At 34.6% G+C, this 21,738-nt stretch overlaps 5 protein-coding genes across 10 annotated transcripts; 2 read left to right on the top strand and 3 right to left on the bottom strand.

Moving 5' to 3' along the window:
• Positions 1-1,042: 1,042 nt before the first annotated feature.
• Positions 1,043-3,756, top strand: HSFA2 (heat shock transcription factor A2). 2 transcript variants are annotated; one of them, XM_089725177.1, is made up of 3 exons: positions 1,043-1,574; positions 2,357-3,256; positions 3,516-3,756. In XM_089725177.1, exons 1-2 carry the CDS (start codon positions 1,266-1,268, stop codon positions 3,188-3,190), a joined length of 1,143 nt encoding a protein of 380 aa, XP_089581303.1. In that variant the 5' UTR covers positions 1,043-1,265; the 3' UTR covers positions 3,191-3,256; positions 3,516-3,756. The 2 variants fall into 2 exon arrangements, with proteins under 2 accessions (XP_089581303.1, XP_089581302.1); XM_089725176.1 differs by having other exon boundaries at positions 1,044-1,574; positions 3,347-3,756.
• Positions 3,757-4,671: 915 nt separating this feature from the next.
• On the top strand, positions 4,672-7,431 carry CYP711A1 (cytochrome P450, family 711, subfamily A, polypeptide 1). Its single transcript, XM_012221871.4, has 5 exons — positions 4,672-5,131; positions 5,312-5,464; positions 5,844-6,633; positions 6,781-6,876; positions 6,952-7,431. The coding sequence occupies exons 1-5, from the start codon at positions 4,917-4,919 to the stop codon at positions 7,279-7,281; spliced, it is 1,584 nt and encodes a 527-aa protein (XP_012077261.1). The 5' UTR covers positions 4,672-4,916; the 3' UTR covers positions 7,282-7,431.
• A 34-nt stretch (positions 7,432-7,465) lies between these two features.
• IQD6 (IQ-domain 6) lies at positions 7,466-9,853 on the bottom strand. Of its 2 annotated transcripts, XM_037640101.2 has the most exons (6): positions 9,670-9,853; positions 9,416-9,529; positions 9,026-9,268; positions 8,626-8,853; positions 8,427-8,540; positions 7,466-8,349 (listed from the first exon to the last, which is right to left on the bottom strand). In XM_037640101.2, the coding sequence occupies exons 2-6, from the start codon at positions 9,479-9,481 to the stop codon at positions 7,645-7,647; spliced, it is 1,356 nt and encodes a 451-aa protein (XP_037496029.1). In that variant the 5' UTR covers positions 9,482-9,529; positions 9,670-9,853; the 3' UTR covers positions 7,466-7,644. The 2 variants fall into 2 exon arrangements, with proteins under 2 accessions (XP_037496029.1, XP_020536482.1); XM_020680823.3 differs by lacking the exon at positions 9,416-9,529.
• Positions 9,854-11,894: 2,041 nt separating this feature from the next.
• On the bottom strand, positions 11,895-14,695 carry LOC105638128 (calmodulin-binding family protein). 4 transcript variants are annotated; one of them, XM_089725173.1, is made up of 8 exons: positions 14,520-14,695; positions 13,936-14,227; positions 13,720-13,834; positions 13,499-13,564; positions 13,184-13,272; positions 12,994-13,081; positions 12,572-12,904; positions 11,895-12,448 (listed from the first exon to the last, which is right to left on the bottom strand). In XM_089725173.1, exons 2-8 carry the CDS (start codon positions 14,193-14,195, stop codon positions 12,059-12,061), a joined length of 1,341 nt encoding a protein of 446 aa, XP_089581299.1. In that variant the 5' UTR covers positions 14,196-14,227; positions 14,520-14,695; the 3' UTR covers positions 11,895-12,058. The 4 variants fall into 4 exon arrangements, with proteins under 4 accessions (XP_089581299.1, XP_089581300.1, XP_089581301.1 ...); XM_089725174.1 differs by having other exon boundaries at positions 13,936-14,238; positions 14,536-14,693; XM_089725175.1 differs by having other exon boundaries at positions 14,536-14,693.
• Positions 14,696-15,708: 1,013 nt separating this feature from the next.
• Positions 15,709-21,341, bottom strand: LOC105638127 (Mitochondrial substrate carrier family protein). Its single transcript, XM_012221866.4, has 7 exons — positions 20,397-21,341; positions 19,818-19,903; positions 19,528-19,735; positions 18,212-18,344; positions 17,291-17,475; positions 16,853-16,981; positions 15,709-16,362 (listed from the first exon to the last, which is right to left on the bottom strand). Exons 1-7 carry the CDS (start codon positions 20,550-20,552, stop codon positions 16,261-16,263), a joined length of 999 nt encoding a protein of 332 aa, XP_012077256.1. The 5' UTR covers positions 20,553-21,341; the 3' UTR covers positions 15,709-16,260.
• Positions 21,342-21,738: the final 397 nt, after the last annotated feature.

Here is a 21,738-nt window from a genome sequence, read left to right as displayed (position 1 = left end):
AACGATGTAGAACATTCCCAGAGTCTAATGTAGTATCATGTGTGATTTGAGATTTGGACACAGATTTCTCAGCATAAAGAATGATTATAACCCATAAAAATAGTTCAAGTGAGCAACAAAGGGGATCTTCCATTTTTAATAATTCTTAGGAAACAATATTAATTTTACCAAATGAGAAATTGATATTTGAAATATCAAACTATGGACTAAAATAATAAAAAAGAGGTCTTTTAAAATTTACTTTCACTTTATCTTATTTTTTTACTCAAATGATTAGAGAAATATCATCTTTTCAATAAAAATTTATTCTACGCTAATTTAATATATGGATAAGCTCACAGACTAGATCTAATTAAAGTAATCTCTTAAAATATAAACCGTTGATAGAGGAAGGACTATTGATTTTGAACTTTGTCATTTTAATTTGGTAAAATATAACTAGATTTATAAATTTCCCTGTATTGAGAATTATATATAGACTTAATTATATTTTACCCCTTTTAATTTTTACCGTACGTACTCGGAGAGAGAAAACTCGTTGGGTTGTTTGTCCAATAAAAACAGAAAAATAGCTCTTTGGATCCACGGGCCACCATAACTTAACATTGGCCCAAAGGCTCTACAACAGGAAGGCCGTTATTGGCTTATGTTATTTCAATCACATGTTTTGGTTTTCACCACGGACCATAATTATTATATTATCAGAAATTAATACAAAATTATCGATAATTACGTAATATGATTAATACTATTGTATTAAATTCCCAATTTACAAGTGAGTTTCATGTGTTATGAAATTGCTTTCAGAGATATCAAACCCAGCCCATGTAGGGGGCCTCTTAATTATTTGGGCCATCACGGACCAGCATTCATTTGACTAACTGGACACATAATTGACGATACCAAATTAAGCCACGCGTACTCCGTTTCCTTGAAGGCCCGTCTTTCCGTCGAACAATTGAGAAATTCTAGAACTTTCATGATTATCTGTCTGAAAACCAGCTTCTATGCCAACTGGCAGAAACTTCCGAGCTTGCTACCAAATCTCTCTGTTTTTCACTTTCTAGAACTTTCCTTTCCATTCTCATATAAACTCACACTCTCCCTCTCTCCTCTGATCAGCAAACAACACTCGCAAAGCACAAAATTTTCTTCTCTAAACTCGAATTCAAACAAAAACTTTAACCCTCAATTGAAAATTCAGTACTAAACCTTACTCGAATGAATTGAAAATTCAATTGCAAGCAACCCACGCAGACCAAATAATGGAGGATTTGGTTGCAGTGAAAGAAGAGAAGGAAACAGTGACATATACTGCAGGTGTGTCTTCTTCTTCATCATCTTCAAGTTTCCCGCCTCAGCCAATGGAAGGGTTACACGAGATTGGTCCGCCTCCATTTCTGACCAAGACATTTGAAATGGTGGAAGACCCATCAACTGATACGGTGGTTTCATGGAGTGGAGCTCGTAATAGCTTCATTGTTTGGGACTCTCATAAGTTCTCCACTATGCTGCTTCCGAAGTATTTCAAGCACAGCAACTTCTCCAGCTTCATTCGCCAGCTCAACACATATGTAAGTACTGTAATTAGTTAAAGATATCATCTTTCTTGCATTTCTGTTCTTTCTTTAGCTGTATGTTATCCGGATTGTTCTCTAATTTCAAATGTTTTTGAGTTGTTTGTTAATTAACTGGTTAGTATTCCATTGATTATTTGATGTTATTTTGCCCTTATAAGGATTTTGGATTTTGTTTTGATTACAATTGGGGTTTTACATGTCCTTGTTATAGGGTTTCTACTCTGAGATTGTCGATGATGTGCTCTGATATACTATTTTCTCTCCTGTTTTGTCGAAGGTCTATCAAATGTCAATATGATCACATCCTGGCTAAATTTTGTTATTGATCAACAAAGTTTAAAGTAGTAGGTGCCTTTTCAATTGTGATCATGACTTCCAAAATTAACAATGACTACGAATTTCAATGCTCATTTAATCATTCAAATCCTCTCCACTCTCCAGGCTGGAAATTTTTTAGTTAGTAGTAGTTGTTCAACTATTGAATTTTGTGGCTTCTATTTATAATTTCTGGAAAGATCAACGTAATTTGAAAACCTGGTTATTCTTCACTATTGAGCATTAGCGTTTTATTTTTTATTTTTTTCTTTTCAAGCTTTAATAACTGTATAATTTTTATTTTTTCATATCTTATTATCTGTTTTTCTCTGGATTTCTCATTTGATGAAACTACTTGTGTTTGTTAGTTTTGATGTGCATACTCCTTTCTTTGGTCATTCGCGTTATATTAGTTTGATCTCAATACGTGCTGATCGCATTTCTGCCATGGCACGATGCAGGGTTTCAGAAAGGTTGATCCTGACAGATGGGAATTTGCAAATGAAGGGTTTTTAGGAGGGCAGAAGCATCTACTGAAGACCATCAAGAGGAGAAGACACGTCTCGCAAAGTATGCAACAGCAGAGTGCAGGAGCTTGTGTAGAATTAGGAGAATTTGGATTGGAAGGTGAGATTGAAAGATTAAAGAGAGATCGAAATGTACTAATGGCAGAAATAATGAGGCTTAGGCAGCACCAACAGCAGTCGAGGGAACAAATTGCTGCCGTGGAGGATAGGTTACAGAGTACAGAGAAAAAACAGCAGCAAATAATGACATTTCTTGCCAAAGCTCTCAACAATCCATCCTTTATCCAGCAATTCGCTCAGATGACCGCACACAAGAAAGAACTACGACGTGTTGGAATTGGATGCAAGCGCAGACTTACTGCGAGTACAAGTGTCGAAAATTTGCAAGAAGCTGGTTCTATGGATATGGGTGTTGGCCAAGTTGCTGATTACACAGATCAAGCATTAGGAACTATGGAAACTGAGATAGAAACATTATTCTCAGCTGCCTTGGACGATGAATCGAGCAGTGACGTGAGGGACCCAACAGCAGGTTCTGCACAAGGGGCAAGTGGTGTGGCTAATTTGGATTCTGTTAATGAGACTATTTGGGAGGAATTATTGAATGATGATGTAATTACCTGCAATCCTGATGAAGAAATTGTTATTCTTGATGATGAACCGGAAATCGATGTAGAAGTTGAAGATTTGGTTGCCAATCCTGAAGATTGGGGTGAGGAATTGCAAGACCTTGTGGATCAAATGGGTTATTTAAGGTCAAAGACATGATTTAACAGAATGGATTTGACATTGTTCTGAGTTGGTCTCTGCAACTCCATTCCTGTTTTTATAATGGTATGCTTATAAATCCTTCCTCGGCTAATTGTTTTGTTTTTTCAAGTGTTGTGTTCTTGACTTATAAAGAAACTGTTTTTGATATATCAGGGAGTGGTGGAAGTTGCTGTGGGGCCAACATTTGTTCCTGTTCTTCTGTATCCTTTACTGATAATCTAATTCTTAAAAATTCCTTTATTATTTTTTTTTCTAACGCAATTTATTTCAGTAGTCAAGCAATTTGGTGGTTCTATTGATTCTTCTCTACTGCATTTTGCAGGCGAACTGGCCAACGAAGAAGATCTTTAAGGAGTTTCAATTCTTGAACTTTTATGACAAGTTGCTGTGTATACATGTTCATTTGCTAAACTCTTCAGAGGCTATTGTGTATTCTGTTGCTGTACATAACTCTACACAGAACAGTTGCTTTGCTAAAATATTAAATAGTCTGCTGAATTAATTTTGTAATGAAAATTTTTGACAGGAAAATTAATATCAGTGATCTGTGTAGATTCGGTTTATAGTCTATTCATTGATTGGTTCAAGAAAATTTTTTTTTCTTGAAAAGTTTTTTTTTTTTTTTTTTTTGTTTATTTATTTATTAATTATTCAGAAAAACAGATAAAGTATGACTAATTTTTGAAAGGGTGTATTGAATAATTTTTAAAAGGGTGTTCCTGATCTGTTGGTGGTGACCAATGACATTTCTGCCCCTCTACTGTACGTATTTGAGTCCCTACTGTATTTAGGAAGGAACTAATATTTTCTAATGTTTAGTTTAAGCTGTTATTTTGGTTAAATAAAAAAAATAATATTTACAATAGTTTTTAAAGAGCAAAAAGATGTAAATTTTTTGAAGTAAAGTTTATTTATTTACTTATTTATTAAATGTATTTTTATTTCTGTTACATTTATTTTTAGAATAATGTTAGAATTTGAAAATGTAGTTCTTTTCTGTAGTTCTTTGATGATAAGGAATCCAAATTTTTCTGGAATGTATGCTAATGCAACAAAATATTGGCGGTGGATAACATGTTTCGTAAGATTTGATGCAGACATCTTCACATTTATTATTGTATTCTCGATTTTCATATGAATATGTGGACAAAGACAAACATATAAAAGGAATCCTTAAGCATTTTACTACAAGACAAAAAAATATTCTTCCCTTGTAACTTTTATTTTCTGTTTCATCCACCTCTTATAACAGAAGTTTATTCAGATCATCCTGAAGTTTTTAATTCTTTTAATCTTTTTGTGCTAGATAGTTGTATAAATCATAATAAATAAGCGAGCATTTATTAGATTACATTTAATTATCAGAATTTAACGTTTTGGTATGAATCGCGTCTCTAGAAAAATAATTCAAAAAAATTATTGAATGATTCTGTTTGGATGAAAAATATTTTTCAAAGTTTCTTAATTCCTTTTCGACAAAATATAGTAATTTTTAAAAATATATTTCGAGAATTTATTTTTTCTCACTGAATTTGCTACATACATAATAATTATACGAAGGTTGAAAGGGTATCTATTTCATCGTTGAAATCATTCTAATCCCGACAACGCCAAGTGCAAAAAAAGATGCTGACATAGACAGCCAAAGCCACCATATCTATTTGGCTCTCCTTCTCTCTGTCAAACAAAAACGTTTCAGTGATCGGTGATAGGTAGTTTGGACATGGAAGAAGCCTTCTTTAGCAGCAGTGTTTCTGTGCTCTCAATTTTTTTCACAGCGTTTGCCATATTATTGGGCTACTTGTATAGGCCTTACTGGGGTGTTAGAAAGGTCCCAGGGCCTCCAACAATTCCTCTCTTAGGGCACCTTCCCTTACTTGCAAAGTATGGTCCCGATGTTTTCTCCGTCCTTGCCAAACAATATGGCCCCATTTTCAGGTCAGTTTTTGCTGTTCTTTGGTGGGTTCTCTTATTTTAAGTTTTTGAAGATCTGATGTTTGTTTTATGCACTAAAAGAAACGGGAACTACAAAGTTATAATTTTTTTTATTAGAGTGGTGAAAGATAGGAACTTTGTGGGGCATTAATTGGGTTGTGGGTTTTGATTGTTATGGCGTAGGTTTCACATGGGAAGACAACCATTGATAATAATAGCAGATCCTGAACTTTGCAAAGAAGTTGGAATTAAGAAATTCAAATACATTTCAAATAGGAGCATTCCCTCTCCAATCTCAGCTTCTCCTCTTCATCAAAAAGGTCTGTTCTTCACCAGGTAATTTTAATTTAACCATCCTATTTTTGGCCTATCATTATCAATATTACCATATTTAGCTGCACAACCTAATATGATTCTAATTTTTTGTACAAGCCGCCATGCCTAGCTAAGAAAAATCATTCTTTCCCTAGTCAAAATTTAAAATTTTAGCTCAAGTGTAATGGATTCATTTTCAGTATCATGAGTTTGGAAGTTTGAATCCAATCAGAGTTAATTAATTATAAGGTTTGTTTTGGGTGTTGAATCGTGAATCTTATTAAAAATTAGCTGCAGATGTACTAATTTTAGGAAATCCATTTGATCACTTAATAGCGTATTTTATTAATGAAGATAAACATATGACAAAAAAGTCTTTTTCTGGAATTTGAACTTGCAGGGACGCAAGATGGTCAACCATGAGAAACACAATATTGTCGGTCTATCAGCCATCACACTTAGCTAGCCTAGTCCCTACGATGCAATCATTCATTGCGTCTGCAACTAAGAATTTCCAATGCTCTAAAGAAGAAGACATCACTTTCTCTAATCTTTCCCTCAAACTAGCCACAGATGTTATAGGCCAAGCTGCATTTGGAGTTGATTTTGGTCTCTCTAAGCCACAATCTTCCACAGCCAGTGAGTCGATCAATAATTCTCATAGCCAAGATAATGACGATGAGGTCTCAGACTTCATAAATCAACATGTTTACTCAACTACACAACTTAAGATGGATTTATCAGGTTCTTTTTCAATTATACTTGGCCTTCTTATCCCTATACTGCAAGAACCTTTCAGACAGATTCTCAAGCGAATTCCTGGCACCATGGACTGGAAAGTTGATAGGACTAACAAAAATTTAAGTGGTCGGTTAGATGAGATTGTAGCGAAGAGAATGAAGGATAATAACCAGGGTTCTAAGGACTTCTTGTCGCTCATATTAAGTGCAAGGGAGTCAGAGACTCTTGCGAAAAATGTTTTTACTCCAGATTATATTAGTGCAGTTACTTATGAGCACCTTCTTGCTGGGTCAGCGACAACAGCGTTCACACTGTCTTCAATTGTTTATTTAGTCGCTGGACATCCAGACGTTGAGGAGAAGTTGCTTGCAGAAATTGATGGGTTTGGTCCACCTGATCAGATGCCAACAGCTCATGATCTTCAAAACAAGCTTCCCTATCTTGACCAGGCAAGGTTCCCAACTTCAATTTGGAATTATTAACAGGATCCGTAATTTGTATGATTTATAATTAGTTAAATTTTTTATATCTGGTATTTCTAGGTGTGCATTACCAAACTATGGGAGTTTAACTTACGGTAAATGATCTGATTGCAGGTGATTAAAGAGTCCATGAGGTTCTATGTTGCTTCCCCATTAGTTGCCAGAGAGACTTCAAAAGAAGTAGAGATAGGAGGTTACCTTCTCCCAAAGGTATTGTTATGCAACAATTATTTATGCAGAACTGGTCTGGATTTACCTAGTAATGTATTTATTTTGTTTGATCAGGGCACATGGGTCTGGTTAGCGCTCGGAGTTCTAGCTAAAGATCCAAAGAACTTCCCCGAGCCAGACAAGTTCAAGCCAGAGAGATTCAATCCGAATTTTGAAGAAGAGAAACAAAGACACCCTTATGCTCTCATTCCTTTTGGAATAGGGCCCAGAGCTTGCATTGGCCAGAAATTTGTCCTACAAGAATTAAAGCTGTCGCTGATAGACCTTTACCGTAAATATATATTCCGACATTCTCCTAACATGGAAAAACCTCTGGAACTTGAATATGGCATAGTTCTCAACTTCAAGCATGGTGTAAAGCTTAGAGTCATAAAACGAAGATGAAGGATACTTTGTGCAATCTGCCTTGTTGATTCAATAATGTTTAGGCCTATTATATTTTAATATCGTAAAAACAGTATACAGCCATGATCTAATGGGCCGAGGATGGTTATATCAGAACTAATTGATCTGCTAAATTTCAATGATCTTAAATGTGTGAACCGGAGATGATAAAATACACAAGCCATGAATAAAAATACTTTGCAAATTTTGATAGCGCTCAAAACACAAACTGAAGAACTAATTGATCTGTTCTGATTACAGCTTACTAATTGCGCAATTGCAAAAGCTCCCCTAATTAATACACATTCTCAGAAGAGAACAACAAGCCGTTGAACTTCCTGAAACACAGCCTTATCCATCTAATCATACAAGGGGATTGTCTGTTCCCCTTAATTGCTTCATTGAGTTCTTATCCAGTCTTGTTGGCAGGCAAAGTGGCTTAGACAAATTAATTGAAGGATGATCAGAACCAGCACTGCTTTTTGAATCTTCATTAGAGAATGCAGCTGATCTTTTCAGAAACTGAAACTCATCCATGGATTGCCTTTGAATTCTGTGAGACAAATGATTGGTTGTTTTTCGCTTTGCCTTGGTTGACTCGGTCAAGTTCATATAGTTTGGCTTGCTATTACCACTCTCCTCTGTTCTATCTGAGGCCAAGCCAGTGTTTCCTGAAATTGGTGTTGCAGAAGTACAAATTGAAGATGAAGCAGAGCTCTCATCATAGCGAAATTCAGAACTCGGGCTTGATGATGAACGAGTAACTTGCCCAATTGGAGGTTTTGCAGAAATCCTTGTGGAAACATTATTCTTTCTGACTTTCACAAAGCTTTGTTCAGAAGATTTTGAATTTTTGCTTGCAAGTGAGTCTGCACAGGACTTTGGTGGTGGAGTTATTTCAGACTGGTCAACGTGAGATTGCTCCATCAGTCTAGTCTCCCATGGCTTGGCTGCCATCCAACGTTCTAGCCAACTCCATCCCCAACTATTCTTATCAAATTCATTATTCTTGAAAGAGGACACAGAGCCGTTGCTTCGAGTATTCGAACTGGGGTTTGACCTCCATTGCTGAGAAATTAAAAGAATTAGTGAAAAAAGAATAAGAGACTATATAATCCATTTTTAGAATGGAAACATTTGAATACCTTTTGAGCAAGAGAGTATGCAATTGCTCTTTCTCTCTTGAAAGCTCCTTCATGTCTCATTTGTAGCTTTGCTTTAACATCTTCCAATGTTCCTTTACTATCACACCATCCTTCCTGAAAATTTCAGTAAGACAAATAATATGAGAGTCGAGACTTAAAAAAGAAAAGAATTTATTTTAATGATGGTTTTATGATATACCTCAGCTTCTTTCAAGATATCATCTTTGCTTCTCCTTTCATCAAGCATTTTCTGCACAGCCTGTCCTTCTATGGACATGCGCACACGGCGAGCCCTGACTCGAGCCTGAACTCGAACAAGAGCCTGCATACACCTAAGTGTCACTGCAGCTTGCTTCCTTACTTGTCGACCTCGAACCAGAGCTTGAAGCCTTACCACTCCTTTCAAGGCTCTCAAAGCCCTTCTCGCCTACAATTCATTTACATATATGAATACCAGATCAAAAAGAAAATCACCATAGTGGATCTTTAGCTTTCTAGCTAGCTTATGCATTAAAGTTCAAATTTTTTGTTTTCTTTGATTTTCTCAGTCATTTTACAAATAGGAGATCTAAGAATTGAAGTCAGAGAAACTTATTCACCAGGAATCCACGAAATGCTGTTTGAATCCGGATTGCAGCCCATTCTTGCCTAACAACCCTGAAACCTTTTTGAGGGGCTCGAACTACGGTTGCCATTGCAGCACTAAAAGCATCAGTCATCGGTGAAGATCCTGATGCTTCAGATGCTGCCTTGTTACTTCCTTTGAAACCTTTCCATGAAGATCCTAAGTCTCCAGAAGAGCTTCTCCATAGCTTCCATTTCTTGCTCTTACCCATCTTCTCCTAAATAAATAATTATAATAATAACAAAATGACCTGTTGTTAATTCATTATACAATTGTATACAAATAAGATCGGAAAAAGAAAAAAGAAAAAAGAAAATGCAAAGACTGAATCTTTTTTGAAGTGTTAGTTCAAAAAAATACTTACATTTTCTTCTTTATCTGACTTTTTGAGACCTATTAGAGATTTTACCCATTTTCCTGACGCACCCATTGAAGAAGAGGACTTTGCTCAAGCAGAGCAAACAATGAAAATACTGTACTTTAAGATTTAAAGCCAAAAAAAAAAACTTTTTGGACTCGGAAAAAATGGAACAGCGAATATGAAAGACAAACAGTATAATTTTGAAGAACAAAGTTCCAAGTAGCTAAAAAAGGGAAAAAATTTTGAAGAAACAGTACCCTTCAAACTTCTGAAGAAACCCAACGAAGCAAGAGCGAGAATGTTGAAGAATAAAGCTTTGGCTAGAGAGAGAAAATGGGTAGCAACCCAAATATGAAAATATTGAGAAAAACCAGAGAGAGAGAGGGAGACGTGGTGGGTTTAGTGGGATAATGGGTTGGTTTTGGTTAGTGGTTACTTACATGGTCTAATGTGCCGTTTGATATTTGAAATTCAAACAAACAACAGACAAAACGACTCGTCCCGCTCGAATCCTATGGAGGGATGTGAGATGCTTTGCCACTGTGTTTGCAATAATATTACAAAACTAGCCCTCCTAACGGATGAGGTAAAAAAATCATGAAAAGGCACAAATTCTTTGAAAACATACAAGCAAAAAAAGCCCAAAAGCATACCGACAGTAAAATCTTTTCTGGTCAGTGACGTGAAGATCTGGTATTTTCTTGCTAATAATGTTATATAATACTTAAAAAAATATAAAAAAAGCCCTTCGGCCCATTAAAACTTTTTTAGGACCAGGATGAGCCAATCTAATGCAAGCACTTGTTACTGAGCCATTGGTATGTTTGACATCTTTTTTTTAATTATCATTAATAAAAAATACTTTGCTAAAAGTTTTAGTTTTATTTGGTAGTCACGTGTTCGGCGACAACTTTTAAGTAATTTTAGAGCTTTGAAAACACTAAATATTATATTTTATAATATTTAATAACATATTTTTTGAACTAGCTTTTAATATTAAAATAGCATTTTATAAAAAGTTAACTCACGTGATATTTAACTTTTAGTGTCTCATATAATATCATGTAATGTTTAATTTTTAATGTCTTATGTATTATTTAGCTTTTAGCATTTTTATAAAAAAACTATTTAATCAACTAACTGTTATCAAAATAAAAACAGCTAATGTCAGAGAAAAGATCTTAACAATTACTTTCACCGTAAAATAACTTCCAAAAAGATAATTAAAGAAATTGTGCTGCAATAATTAAGTACAATGAATTTATTAACTTAGCTTTTGGGTATAAATTTATCCATAAATCAAATTAATTAAAAATAATTTTAAGTTATAACGAAGGTATTTTTGATCATTTATTAAGAAAAAAGAACAAAACAATAATAATCTTTTAAAAAATTTCTTTATGGATTGATTTAATGTGTAAAACTATTAGGGTATTGAGGAGTCTTTATCTTACATTAAAATTTTTATTATGGATGTTATTATAGTGGCAAAATGCCTAAAGAGATGTTTGGATTTATCACTAAAGCCAAATACTTCACATCTGACCTAACTGTAACACTTTTGCAGAAATTTGAATTCATATAACCCCAAATCTTAATTTAAGAAACTTGATTGCATGTGTAGTGGATATTCTTATTTATTTCTTTAATTAGTTTTGACTACTTGCAATTTAATGATCTTGAAGCTACTCATGATACTTCATTTACGTTCACCTTGAGATTAATATTGAATCAGTAAAAATTTATTATCTCCATGACATGACAATTATTTATATATTGAAACAGGCTAGGGTTGATGCTACCAAGAATGGGTTTAGGCTGAAGAGTCAAGACTGAAGTTGCTTAAGCCGCAGGTTGTTTGGGAATTTGCAAGCTTCGAGAATACAAACACAATACACAGGTGACAGACAGGTCACAGGAGCAACAATAATGAGTTGGAATGGTAAGTGAAAATGCATTTAATTTAAGACAAAAGAATCCATTGAAACAAACAAGAGTGTCATTTGTTTTGTTAATGGAGAGCTTCTGGCAGAGGTTAAAGTGCCTTTGTCAAGCTCAAGCATAGACATCGAGGTTCAATACTCCCTTTTTACTTACTTTTGTCTATTAGCATCATCTTTTTTAAATTCCATTCCATTTTGACTCTCTGTGTTCTCCTAGTGTTAATTATATTATTGGACTCTTCTCTCTCTTTCGCATTATTTTTTGCTAGAAGCAGCAGTATCCAAAGTTTCTACTGTGTAAACGTGAATTTAAAATTTCAACTCCGATTAGGTTGACTCCCATTCTTTTTTCTATAAAATAGATTTCTAAAAACAGTGTTGCGGTTCAAACAGGGGAATCAATTTAAAAATAGAAATTAAAAGATATTAGGGTTTATGGTTTGCATAAAGAATTTAACAATTTTTAATATGTTTTGGAGCAGAAGGACAAAACCCAAAATAAACTTACCAATCACAGAAACGGTAGGAAAATGTGGGAATTTATCAAAAAAAGGGAACTTATTTATTCAATAGTTGATTCATTTATGTACAAAAATATGGTCAAGTTAACAATTATTGAAAGAACAAAGAATGCTATGTCAATTTCCTATTTCACACCTATTATTAAGGGCACAACACCAAAGTCCAGCAAGCTCTAACCGAATCAACGGGTAACTGATACCCTTGGGCTAGGCAGTCCCATATATGCGAGTCTAGGTGAGACTCGAATCCTTGGGCTGGGCCTTGGTGAAGGGATTGGTTCGCAGCTTTCAAATGGGCCAGGACCCACCCTAGGAGATAAGTTGACTTGTTCAAGTGCCCTAAATTGCAGCTCTTGTGGGTAGTCCCTCACACACCCAATTCTAGGACCAAGCCCACTAGTCCACTTGCATGACAACCTCTTGCTCATGTCAAACATTAATGGTGCTTCTAACTTGGCAGCTTCTTGATGATTGTTTGTATCAGGAATAGACTCATCAACCTCAATAACTTTTGACCCATCAACCTCACCAGCTATTTTGATTGAAGCAGCATCATCATCTACTGCATACCTCTGCAAAAGTAAGTCGCAAAAATATAAGCCAAACTATAAGAAAACAAAACTAATTTTAGTGAATGGTAAGCATGTTAGAGTTTGAACTTTGAACCCTCCAATCTAATACAATGTGAGCTTTACCTTAACATTTGCCAGGTCTACATTATGCTCTTCAAGAAAACTGATGAACTCTTTGAAATTATCCTCAGTTGGCAGATAATGACCACTATATGGCCATATTGCCTGAAGAATTCCATCGTTAGCTACTAATCTTCCAGCAGCTACTGTAGCTCCTCCTGACAAGAAACTTGAGTGTTGGAAAACACCTTTCTTCTTCTGCCCTACATACAGTGTTCTTGATGTGCTCAGCACAAAAATCCATTTACAGCCCTCCGTAGTATTAATCAGCATTCCTGTTTTGCGGTATACAAGCTTCCCCTCTTCCACAATCACTTCATATGTTTCCCTCTCTTTCTGGAACAGCAAAAAAAGATTGTAAGACATTCAGATCGAAACATTTAGAGAAGATATGCGGATAAAGAAAAAAAAGTTGTAAGACATACTGGTCCAAGATAGTCGATGCATTGGCGTTGCAGAACATTTCTGGCACACTTCTCATGGTTTATTTCTTTCCCATCACCAATGTCCAACCTTCAATTTCAAGAGCAATTATTCAGTATACCAAATGCGCAATTCAATAGAAAGAAGCGCAGAGGGAACTACTTTATATACTAGTAAAAGTTTTATTATTACCAGTAAAAGAAAGGTTGAGTGCTCTTGCTATCAGTCCAAACATCATAGTAAAAATGTAAATTGTGTCCATACCGGTGGCGTGGATCAATCTGTAATAGATCAAGAAACAGTTAAACTTTTCATTTTTCAGAACGATCCTCTTCTGTAACTCTACTTGTGAGCATAAACATGCAATTTCAGTGATCCCAGGTTTCTTTTCAATTCTTTTTTACTCTACGGAGACAAATATGTATGAGTTTCCAGCAGAAAGACAGGTTAAAAAAAAAAAAAAAAAAAAAAAAAAAGAGAGAGAAAGAAAGAAAAAAGAAGGCTTACAGCTTCAAGCCAGTGTTGTAGGGCTAATTTTTGAGCCTTCTCATCCTTGGACAACCCTTTTCCAACCTAAAACACAGAAAATAACATTTCAATTTAAGATGTTAATTCCAAATAGAAACTTTTGTTTTTTGGCAATGAATTGGACTTGCAATCGTATTAGTGAAATAGAATCCATTCTTTATGATTAGTGAAACATCTAATAAATTAATAAACTTAATCACCTTAGCAGCCCTTGTTGTCGCCCTTGCCCATTTTTTTACAGCAGTTTCATGCTTCTCTATGTTAAAAAATGACACTGAGCTCCTTTCCAAAGCTGCAAAATCTAAGGCCTTCCACCTACAGCAATCGAAATTTTCCAATGAAATAAAAATATTATCAAACTACCCAAAACAAGAAAAGAGACAAGAAATTGAGATAACACTGAGAAAGAGACAAACCAGAGCTCCTCAACCACAACTGCACAATCTGCAAGGTTCCTCCTAGTCCTATAACTTTTATAAACTTTTTGGAGCTTAGTTGCAGCAGCATCAAGCTCACTAATGGGTCTTGGAGAAAAGAACACAATGGGCTCAGGGATTTTTATTGTGGGTTTTGTTATGCGGATTGATGCTTGAAATTTGTCCAAATTTGCAGATGCTTTAGCCTTTTCTTGATTAGAATCCCAGTTCTTGAAACTCAATGATCTCTCTATCATCATTTTTATCTGACTCGATTATCAGAATGGTCCACCTGCCAATCAGCTTTTGGGAGTTCAATAAAATTTGAAGATAACAAAATTAGTGTAAAGGAATCACCTTTGATTTGGACAATACTAAAAAAATATGAAATTACTTTAATTTAGTAAAAATTCAAAAACAAAGTTGCTTTAGTTTACAAAAAGGAAGGGAAAAATATCTGCAACCCATCAAGAATCATGCAAGAACAAGCAAAGTCAACAAGCATGAAGCATCCATATATATATAAAGCTGGAAACTGGAAAAGAAAAAGAAAGTGAAAGCCCAGCCAGATAAAGATTTCTCACCAACAAATGCACACACCAGATTAAAGGCTTCAAGATTCTCTCTTTTTCTATATGCGTGAATGCTCTATAAGTTCTATGCTAAAGAAGACTGGAAATGAAGGAAGCGCATGCAGTTGGTGAGTGGACTTTGCTCTTATATAGGGGTAGGAAGTTTGAAAAATCAAAGTTGGTGTGTCAATAAAAGCACCTATGACCCATTTTTCCAATTCCAGATGAAGTGACGGCAGCTAGCTTGAAAGTTTAACATATATGGTAGCTTCAAAGAAAACGCAAAACAGAGATGCATTGCATATACTGTTATGTATCTTCTTATCTTACAAAATACTGTATTCAACTACTAGGATTTTTTAAAAATGTTTAGTACTGGTGAAGGAGTTGAAACATAATAAGAAATTACATGAAAACGTTTATGCTTAATCATAGATAAAGGAGAATTAAATAAGATAATAAATGTAACTAATTTATTTTAATTTTCTCAGGGGTTGTAATTTGTCTATTGTAAGTGTTGCGTATTCTTGAGTTGACATTTTAAGGTTATATTATAGCAAATGATGCGTAATCACGTGGTAAGGTTGATGTTCTAAAACTGTTAGGTACAAATTATGGTTGGATCTCCACTCTCTCATTTTTGCATTGTCTAGTGTAGATGTTCTTAAATCTCAATCAATCAATAATTTTAAATTTTATAAGAATTATTTAGCTATTTACATTAAAATAAAATAAATAATTATGCTGATTATATGGTAAGGATTTTGTCTTTGAAGTAATTATAGGGTAAGTTTGGGGAAAGAGATTTCTATGGGTATTCACATATTTGATGATTATTTTTTAAGTCTTTTGAATTAAATTGATTACCATGCTATTGAAATAACTGTTAAAAAATAAAAATTCACTTTTTATAAAAAGACTTGCCGGCAAGACAGAAATATAAATTAGAGATGTTAGAATTATTTATTAAAAATAGAGGGACTTAAATATTAATTTGAATAAAAATATAAAGAGTTAATTATATTTTACCCATTAATTAAATGTTTTGATATTTCCTCCACCTGCTTTCCAGGTGGTTGAACCTGAAGCAAGCAATGAAAATGTATATCTAATCGTTCGGTTTAATTAATTATTACACAGGTACAATACACAAAAACCCAACTTTAATATCCAAATCCATAATTAACAAACACAAGTAAAATGTTAGCAAATCAGAGGCATCCACAGCACATATAATATATTAATCCGTAACTTAAAATATTTAACAGGGTCTCCCAATAATTGAAAGCTTCTGTCAATTATTGTAGTCTACCAAACAAGCTGGCTTAAAGAAAGTCCTCCAATTTCACTTTAGTCCTTCACTTTTATCACCAGAGACAAATAATAAATTCAATACAAAGAATAGCTTTATGTTACGTACAGTCTTCTGGTCCACACTCAATAAAAAGGATGCAACATGCAGTCAGACCCAGTCAATGTTTATCACTTCGCATTGAATAATGAAAATGAAATGTTCTTTTTTTTTTTTTTAACAAATTTAATTTGATTAGCAAACGCAAAAACAGAACATAGCAAACAATTTGATAATCTTTAGTACATAACTGTAATGGGCATAAACCCTAAATAGAAAACTTGGAACTTTTAATGCCAAACGTTTGAGCCATTCTGAAATTGCAAAAGATTGAAGTATTATTAAAAGTATATGAGCTGTATTTCTGAGTTGTTGTGCTTGTTAACTGGTTCAGTTTGAGATTTATCCAGTTGATATTGATTGGGATTTCTGTCGAGGTGGAATTCGAAGCCATACTTTCATCATGTCATATGCAGTAAAGCCGATTGCCACAGAGGGAACAATCTGACATTATCAAATTGGTAAACTTTGTTAGAATTGGAGTATTATAAATACCGATCAAAGAGCAATCACATGATTAATTCCTATGTTGTAACAGAAACAGCTCTTGGATTAACCTTTTGTTTGGAATAAATGAATTCCACAAAATTGTGGAATGTACAACATATTTTCCTTAACAAATTGCTCAAGAATTATCAGCATCTTCACACATCCAATATTTCATGGACGTGCTAATTTTAGGTTAATCAATTTCATTGCAATGAAACCTTACTAACACCAAAAGGTTCCAAATTAAAAAAAATACCGTCGTTCATTCTAAATTTGACGGATTCATAATCAAAGGTTAAAAGTACACTTAATAAGAATCTAGAATCTTAACAGTCATATATATGATGTACTGATTGAAGATTTTTACTTTTTGGCAGGTAAATGTGAATAACTAGATATAATACAATCTAAAATACTTTTAGATATTGTAAGCAGAGGACATTACCTTGATATAATTAATGCTCAGTCCTGCAAACAACTGTCTCCATCCTTGATTGCGGACTATAGTGCATAGCCCGTCCATCGTGCTCCTGTATCTAACATGACCTTGACTTGAAGGTTGCAGATTTTCAACCTGCCATAATTTTCCACGTCTACTTCAAATTTTGAGATATATGATATTCTTCTTAAGATTTCATTACGCACGCATGTTAAATTTAATTTAAAAGCGTCAAGCCTAACTGCATGATGAATATCTTATTTCAAACTATGAAGCTGGTTGCTATAGCTTTGAACTATTTTGCCACCAAATATTTTATTTCACAATTGAATCATCAGGTTTCCAGAAAAAAACCCAAAATCCAAATCCTCAACCATAAAATTTTCATGTCTAAATAGCCGACAAACAGATAGCCTAACTTAAGTGCATGGGTATTTCTGATACCTGCATCTGTCTCCTAACAACGTCTAATGGGTATGTGAAGGTCTGCCCGAGTAACCCAGCTAGAGCTCCACATGAAAGCCGCATCACAATGGACTTCTGGTGCTCTTCAGGAACATGCCTCTTAAGTTCCTCATAGACATAGAACTTCAAACCAGCGTAAGGAAGGATCCCAATGAGTGTAGGACCTGCTCAAAAGACAGAGACTTCATTAATAATCACCAATCATCCAATTTTCAGCAATTCCTTTCCCAAAAAGCAGCCATTAGATGCATTTTCAAGAAGCAGTTTCAACTGCTTATGAGTTATTCTAGGGCGCTCTTAATTTTTAGTTGTTTTCATCAATCAACGTATTCAATTACAGTGCTCTTCTAAATAACAGTTGCAACAAAAATATCATATAGACCCTAACTAAATACACACATGCTATGCACTGATCATGTTAACTATTCTAAATTCAATTGCTGAATATTGATTGATTGACATCAGCAGGAAAAAGTGTGCTTGCTGCATATGTGCATAGAAGATAGATAAAAGTTTCACCAAGTTATCAAGATGAGCAAAAACAAGGAGAACAAACGTTTCTGAAAAGATAAGCCCTCGGTAAATAGAAAATTCTTCACAAACTAACAAAAATAGAGATAATCATGGGTATGGCTTGGCCCAATTACGGACCCAAATTAACAGGTACAGGATCTCTTGGGCCCGGTTGGACATTTGGGCTGTCACCCCCCCCCCCCCCCCCCAAAAAAAAAAAAAAAAAAAACAAAAGCTAAGAATGTTTCCAGACCACAATTTAAACAAGCATATGCTCTTTCAGGATTTCTTGGGCCTGGTTGGACATTTGGGTTGTAGCCACTCCCCATTAAGAATGTTTCCAAACCACACTGCAATATAATAATATGAAAACAAGCATATACTCACCTACTCCTCGATACAGGCCACGCATTCCCCCTTCCTTGTAGACGCTTGTAAGAACATCTTTTAGGCCACCATAAGAGGGTTGAGAACACATACTTTTCATGCCACTACTGAAACTTCCTCTTTTGTCCAAGACCTACAGAACCATTAGAATGAAATTAGAGAGAGAAGAAGGGTCATGTAATGAACTCCCAACTTTTGGACTCAAACAGAAAAAAGCTAAATCGCATATAGACCTCTTGAGAACTGAGCATGATGAAAGTATATCCAATTACAACCATTATAGAAACAGTATAATATTGCTTTATGGAAAAATTATTTGTTAAATTATTCTTTTTGTCAAAAATCCAATCCACAATGGCAAATGTAAGATATTAAGATACCTGAGAGTGACACCTTAAAACCACAGCTCAAAACACTATAACATTCATAAGACATCTTACACACATCCAGATATTCAAGTAAATTATCTGAGGAAGTTAGTGATATGCATTGCTCATACTAATCCTTTATATATATACATTTAGGAGCCATGGAGGAGTTAATGAGACAAGAATTACCTAAACTACTTAATAACCCAAAACACTTGCCCATAACCCATGGTTCTACTACGGATAGCCAGAGGTAGAGTCGGGTGGATTTTGCAGAACCAAATCTAACCTGCCTAGAAAAAAATAATACCCACCCTGCTTCAGTTGGGGTGGGGAAGGTATTACGCGTGCTTATATATATATATATATATTCAGAAGGAGTTCAGGGCAGGTTATATCATTACCAAACCCATTTTAGGTTTTAAAATTAAAATACTCCACCATTTATTAAACTTTTTTCTCTTTAAGAGCATCCATAAAAATGTAACCGTCGTTCACGGAAAAAAAATTCTAGTTAAAAATAATAATAACAAACATCAAGTTGACAACTAAACTCACAATCTGCATGCAAAATATTTAAGTTTCCTGACACCAATTATATTTTAAAATCAATGGTCTTTACAATAAAATTCAAACTACAAGATGAATAAAAGCAATTATATGAACTGAAACTGTGCCATGCAAGTCCACAAAACAAAGCAGCAGGCATATTCCTGGATGATTAAAGCATAATAATTAGCACCAGTATCATTACTTATGGTAGAAATGGGATATGCATGTGCTCCTCATCTCATCATCTTCTTTCTCATATAGCTTAATGATGATAGGAGGAAATTTCACAAATAGAACCATAGAAGAATAAGTTCTAGAATTTCATATTGCTTGAAATAATAATTTGATTCCCAATAAACTCAAAAGGCCTCGACAACAACCATGCAAGATCATTACCTGATAAGCAAGCTTAGTGCGAGCCAAATCTAAGGGATATGTGCACATCACTGCTGTTCCTCCAGCCACTGAACCAGCTAACAAATCTACAACAGGTCCTGAACCTAGAGCAGGACAGTTATTCAAAATCCAACAACGATACTGCTCATATGTCATGAAATGCAAGGCTGCATAGGGAACAATCCGAATAACACTAGCGCCATTTCCCCTGTGTGAAAAAATAAGCATGAATTATTATAATTTTCTCAGCAGAAGAGATAAAAGTAACATGAAGAAATAATCAAACTCACTTATAAAATCCGGGAACTCCCTCATGCTTTAATAATTTCTTCAGTGACTGAAACACCCCGAGAGATTGAAATCCTACAGTTCTTGTCTATAAAATTAAGACATTATGAAAACAACAAAGAAAAACAAAATTGATCAGGAAATTTTAGAAACAGATATTCTGGAAATATCAACAATCACATAGCACGAAAAAAACCATTTAGAAATATGACAAGGAGCACCAGATTAATAAGAATCTTAGTTCAAACAGACATGAAATGATGCTCAAGTAAAAAACAAATAACATTTTTGTAAGTAACCTGAAACATGAATATGAACTGATATCAATCTTGTATAATCAAATCACATATGACCAAGGGGTTACAAAAATTAAAAAGAGTTTTGACTGGCACCATCCGAGAACTTTTTATCTCGCATGACATGTTTTCAGCAAAAATACAAATTGAGTTGATATCTCAAAATTGTTCAAACAAATAAAACAAAAATCTAATTCCAACTGGCCAACAAATATAATCCAGTTAAAATACCCAGTGACATAATAAAAGTCACAAAATTGTCTAAGAGCATGCTGGAGGCCTCACCTGCAAAAGAATTTTAATCCTTTCAAGAGGCGCAATAGCAGTTTTGGCGAATCCTCCAGCGGCTCCACCAGCAATGAGCTCCTTAACATAAACAGGCATAGTATCAATGTATGAGATCTGTCTGCGAGTGGATGACCCATCGACCAAATCTGCCATATTAGCAGACAATGTAGATCCTTGAGAAGAACCCAATCAACAATTCCAGTTCAATCCAAATTCTAATAGTATAAGACTTTGTGAATTCAACAAATAACAATTAGCCACCCTGCAGCTTGAAAAACTCCTTATCCCATCTATCTCTAGGGATACAAAATGAAAAGGCCTTCTGTTCAAATGGTAGATTCAATGGCCAGAGAACACCCAGATATGAATTGGGCAAGTTCACAAGCCGTTCGTCCTCTTCAATAATAACCAGATACATCCACAGATATACAGAAATCAAAACCGATGCAAATCCTTTCAATTCTGCAATTGGCCCATGATTTTTTAACCAAAACCAGCTCAAAATTACAATATTATCAAAGAAACAAATTCAAATTGAGCCAGAACTTCAGGTTAAAATCCCATCAATCTGAATAAAAATCCTCCAAATCCAAAACTCTAGTCACAAACTCCTGAATCAAATAATGGACAATTTTTGAAACTTAGTATAAAAGAATGCCCAGACACATCAAAAGACCAAATGAACAACACCCACGAGAGAGCAATTAATCGAGACAATGGAAGTCTAGCCGTAGAAATCGCTGAAGAAAACCTACCAGAAAGATGGATTTATTAGATTAGGGTGGCGGAGAACGGGTTGCATTCAGCAGAGAGGCGTTGGCAGCTGATCCCGTTCTCCAAAGGAAGGAGCGAGGGAGGTTTCTCCAACGCTTGTTTTCTCTGCCCTTTAGTCACGCTTTCGTGCCTTCCTTCCTATGCGGGCGGTGCTGCGAAATTAAATTTGAAAAATACTTCTCATCCAAGGAATTTCCACCAATGTGATATTTTCTTTTTCTTTTTTATTATTCACCTTTACTTTGCATTATAAAAGAAAGGGTTTCATGTTTTCTCCAAAAAAAACATGAATCTCGTTATAGGTTTATGGCTATTGATTCTTGGATTGATTTTGAAAATTTTTCATTTTGTATAATAAAAATATGAAATTGTACCAAATTTTATTTTTTAAAATTTTTCTAAATAATTAATATTTTTCTTCAGCTAATCGTGGTTTAATTGATTTTCCTAGATCTTGTAGAAAATACAAGATTGACAGGTTTCGAGTTCTAGTCATCTCTATCACAAAAAAATTATATCCAATTTGATAAATGTTGCTCAAAGGGATGAGCTATCTCTTATTGTA

This window comes from Jatropha curcas, chromosome 8 (genome assembly GCF_041381405.1).
Source record: "Jatropha curcas cultivar XTBG-Jc1 chromosome 8, XTBG_Jcur_1.0, whole genome shotgun sequence".
In the NCBI taxonomy this organism is placed as follows: Eukaryota; Viridiplantae; Streptophyta; class Magnoliopsida; order Malpighiales; family Euphorbiaceae; genus Jatropha; species Jatropha curcas.
The sequence above is the reverse complement of the archived record's forward strand: the minus strand, read 5'-3'. Positions and strand labels throughout refer to the sequence as shown.

Bases quoted from the DNA above. Each gene is read 5' to 3' on its own strand.
- IQD6 (XM_037640101.2), bottom strand. From the start codon at position 9,481: ATGGGTGCGTCAGGAAAATGGGTAAAATCTCTAATAGGTCTCAAAAAG. The intron at 8,541-8,625 runs GTATATCATAAA...TGAAATTTTCAG, and splicing joins ATATCTTGAAAGAAGCTGAG to GAAGGATGGTGTGATAGTAA. The intron at 8,350-8,426 runs GTATTCAAATGT...TTAATTTCTCAG, and splicing joins CATACTCTCTTGCTCAAAAG to CAATGGAGGTCAAACCCCAG.
- LOC105638127 (XM_012221866.4), bottom strand. From the start codon at position 20,552: ATGGCAGATTTGGTCGATGGGTCATCCACTCGCAGACAGATCTCATAC. The intron at 19,904-20,396 runs GTGAGGCCTCCA...TTAATTTTATAG, and splicing joins GGATTAAAATTCTTTTGCAG to ACAAGAACTGTAGGATTTCA. The intron at 19,736-19,817 runs GTGAGTTTGATT...TTTTTCACACAG, and splicing joins GGAGTTCCCGGATTTTATAA to GGGAAATGGCGCTAGTGTTA.
- HSFA2 (XM_089725177.1), top strand. From the start codon at position 1,266: ATGGAGGATTTGGTTGCAGTGAAAGAAGAGAAGGAAACAGTGACATAT. The intron at 1,575-2,356 runs GTAAGTACTGTA...GGCACGATGCAG, and splicing joins TTCGCCAGCTCAACACATAT to GGTTTCAGAAAGGTTGATCC.
- CYP711A1 (XM_012221871.4), top strand. From the start codon at position 4,917: ATGGAAGAAGCCTTCTTTAGCAGCAGTGTTTCTGTGCTCTCAATTTTT. The intron at 5,465-5,843 runs GTAATTTTAATT...TTGAACTTGCAG, and splicing joins AAAGGTCTGTTCTTCACCAG to GGACGCAAGATGGTCAACCA. The intron at 6,877-6,951 runs GTATTGTTATGC...TTGTTTGATCAG, and splicing joins GAGGTTACCTTCTCCCAAAG to GGCACATGGGTCTGGTTAGC.
- LOC105638128 (XM_089725173.1), bottom strand. From the start codon at position 14,195: ATGATGATAGAGAGATCATTGAGTTTCAAGAACTGGGATTCTAATCAA. The intron at 13,082-13,183 runs GTAATAATAAAA...TTGAAATTGAAG, and splicing joins ACTCAACCTTTCTTTTACTG to GTTGGACATTGGTGATGGGA. The intron at 12,905-12,993 runs GTATGTCTTACA...TTGCTGTTCCAG, and splicing joins GCATCGACTATCTTGGACCA to AAAGAGAGGGAAACATATGA.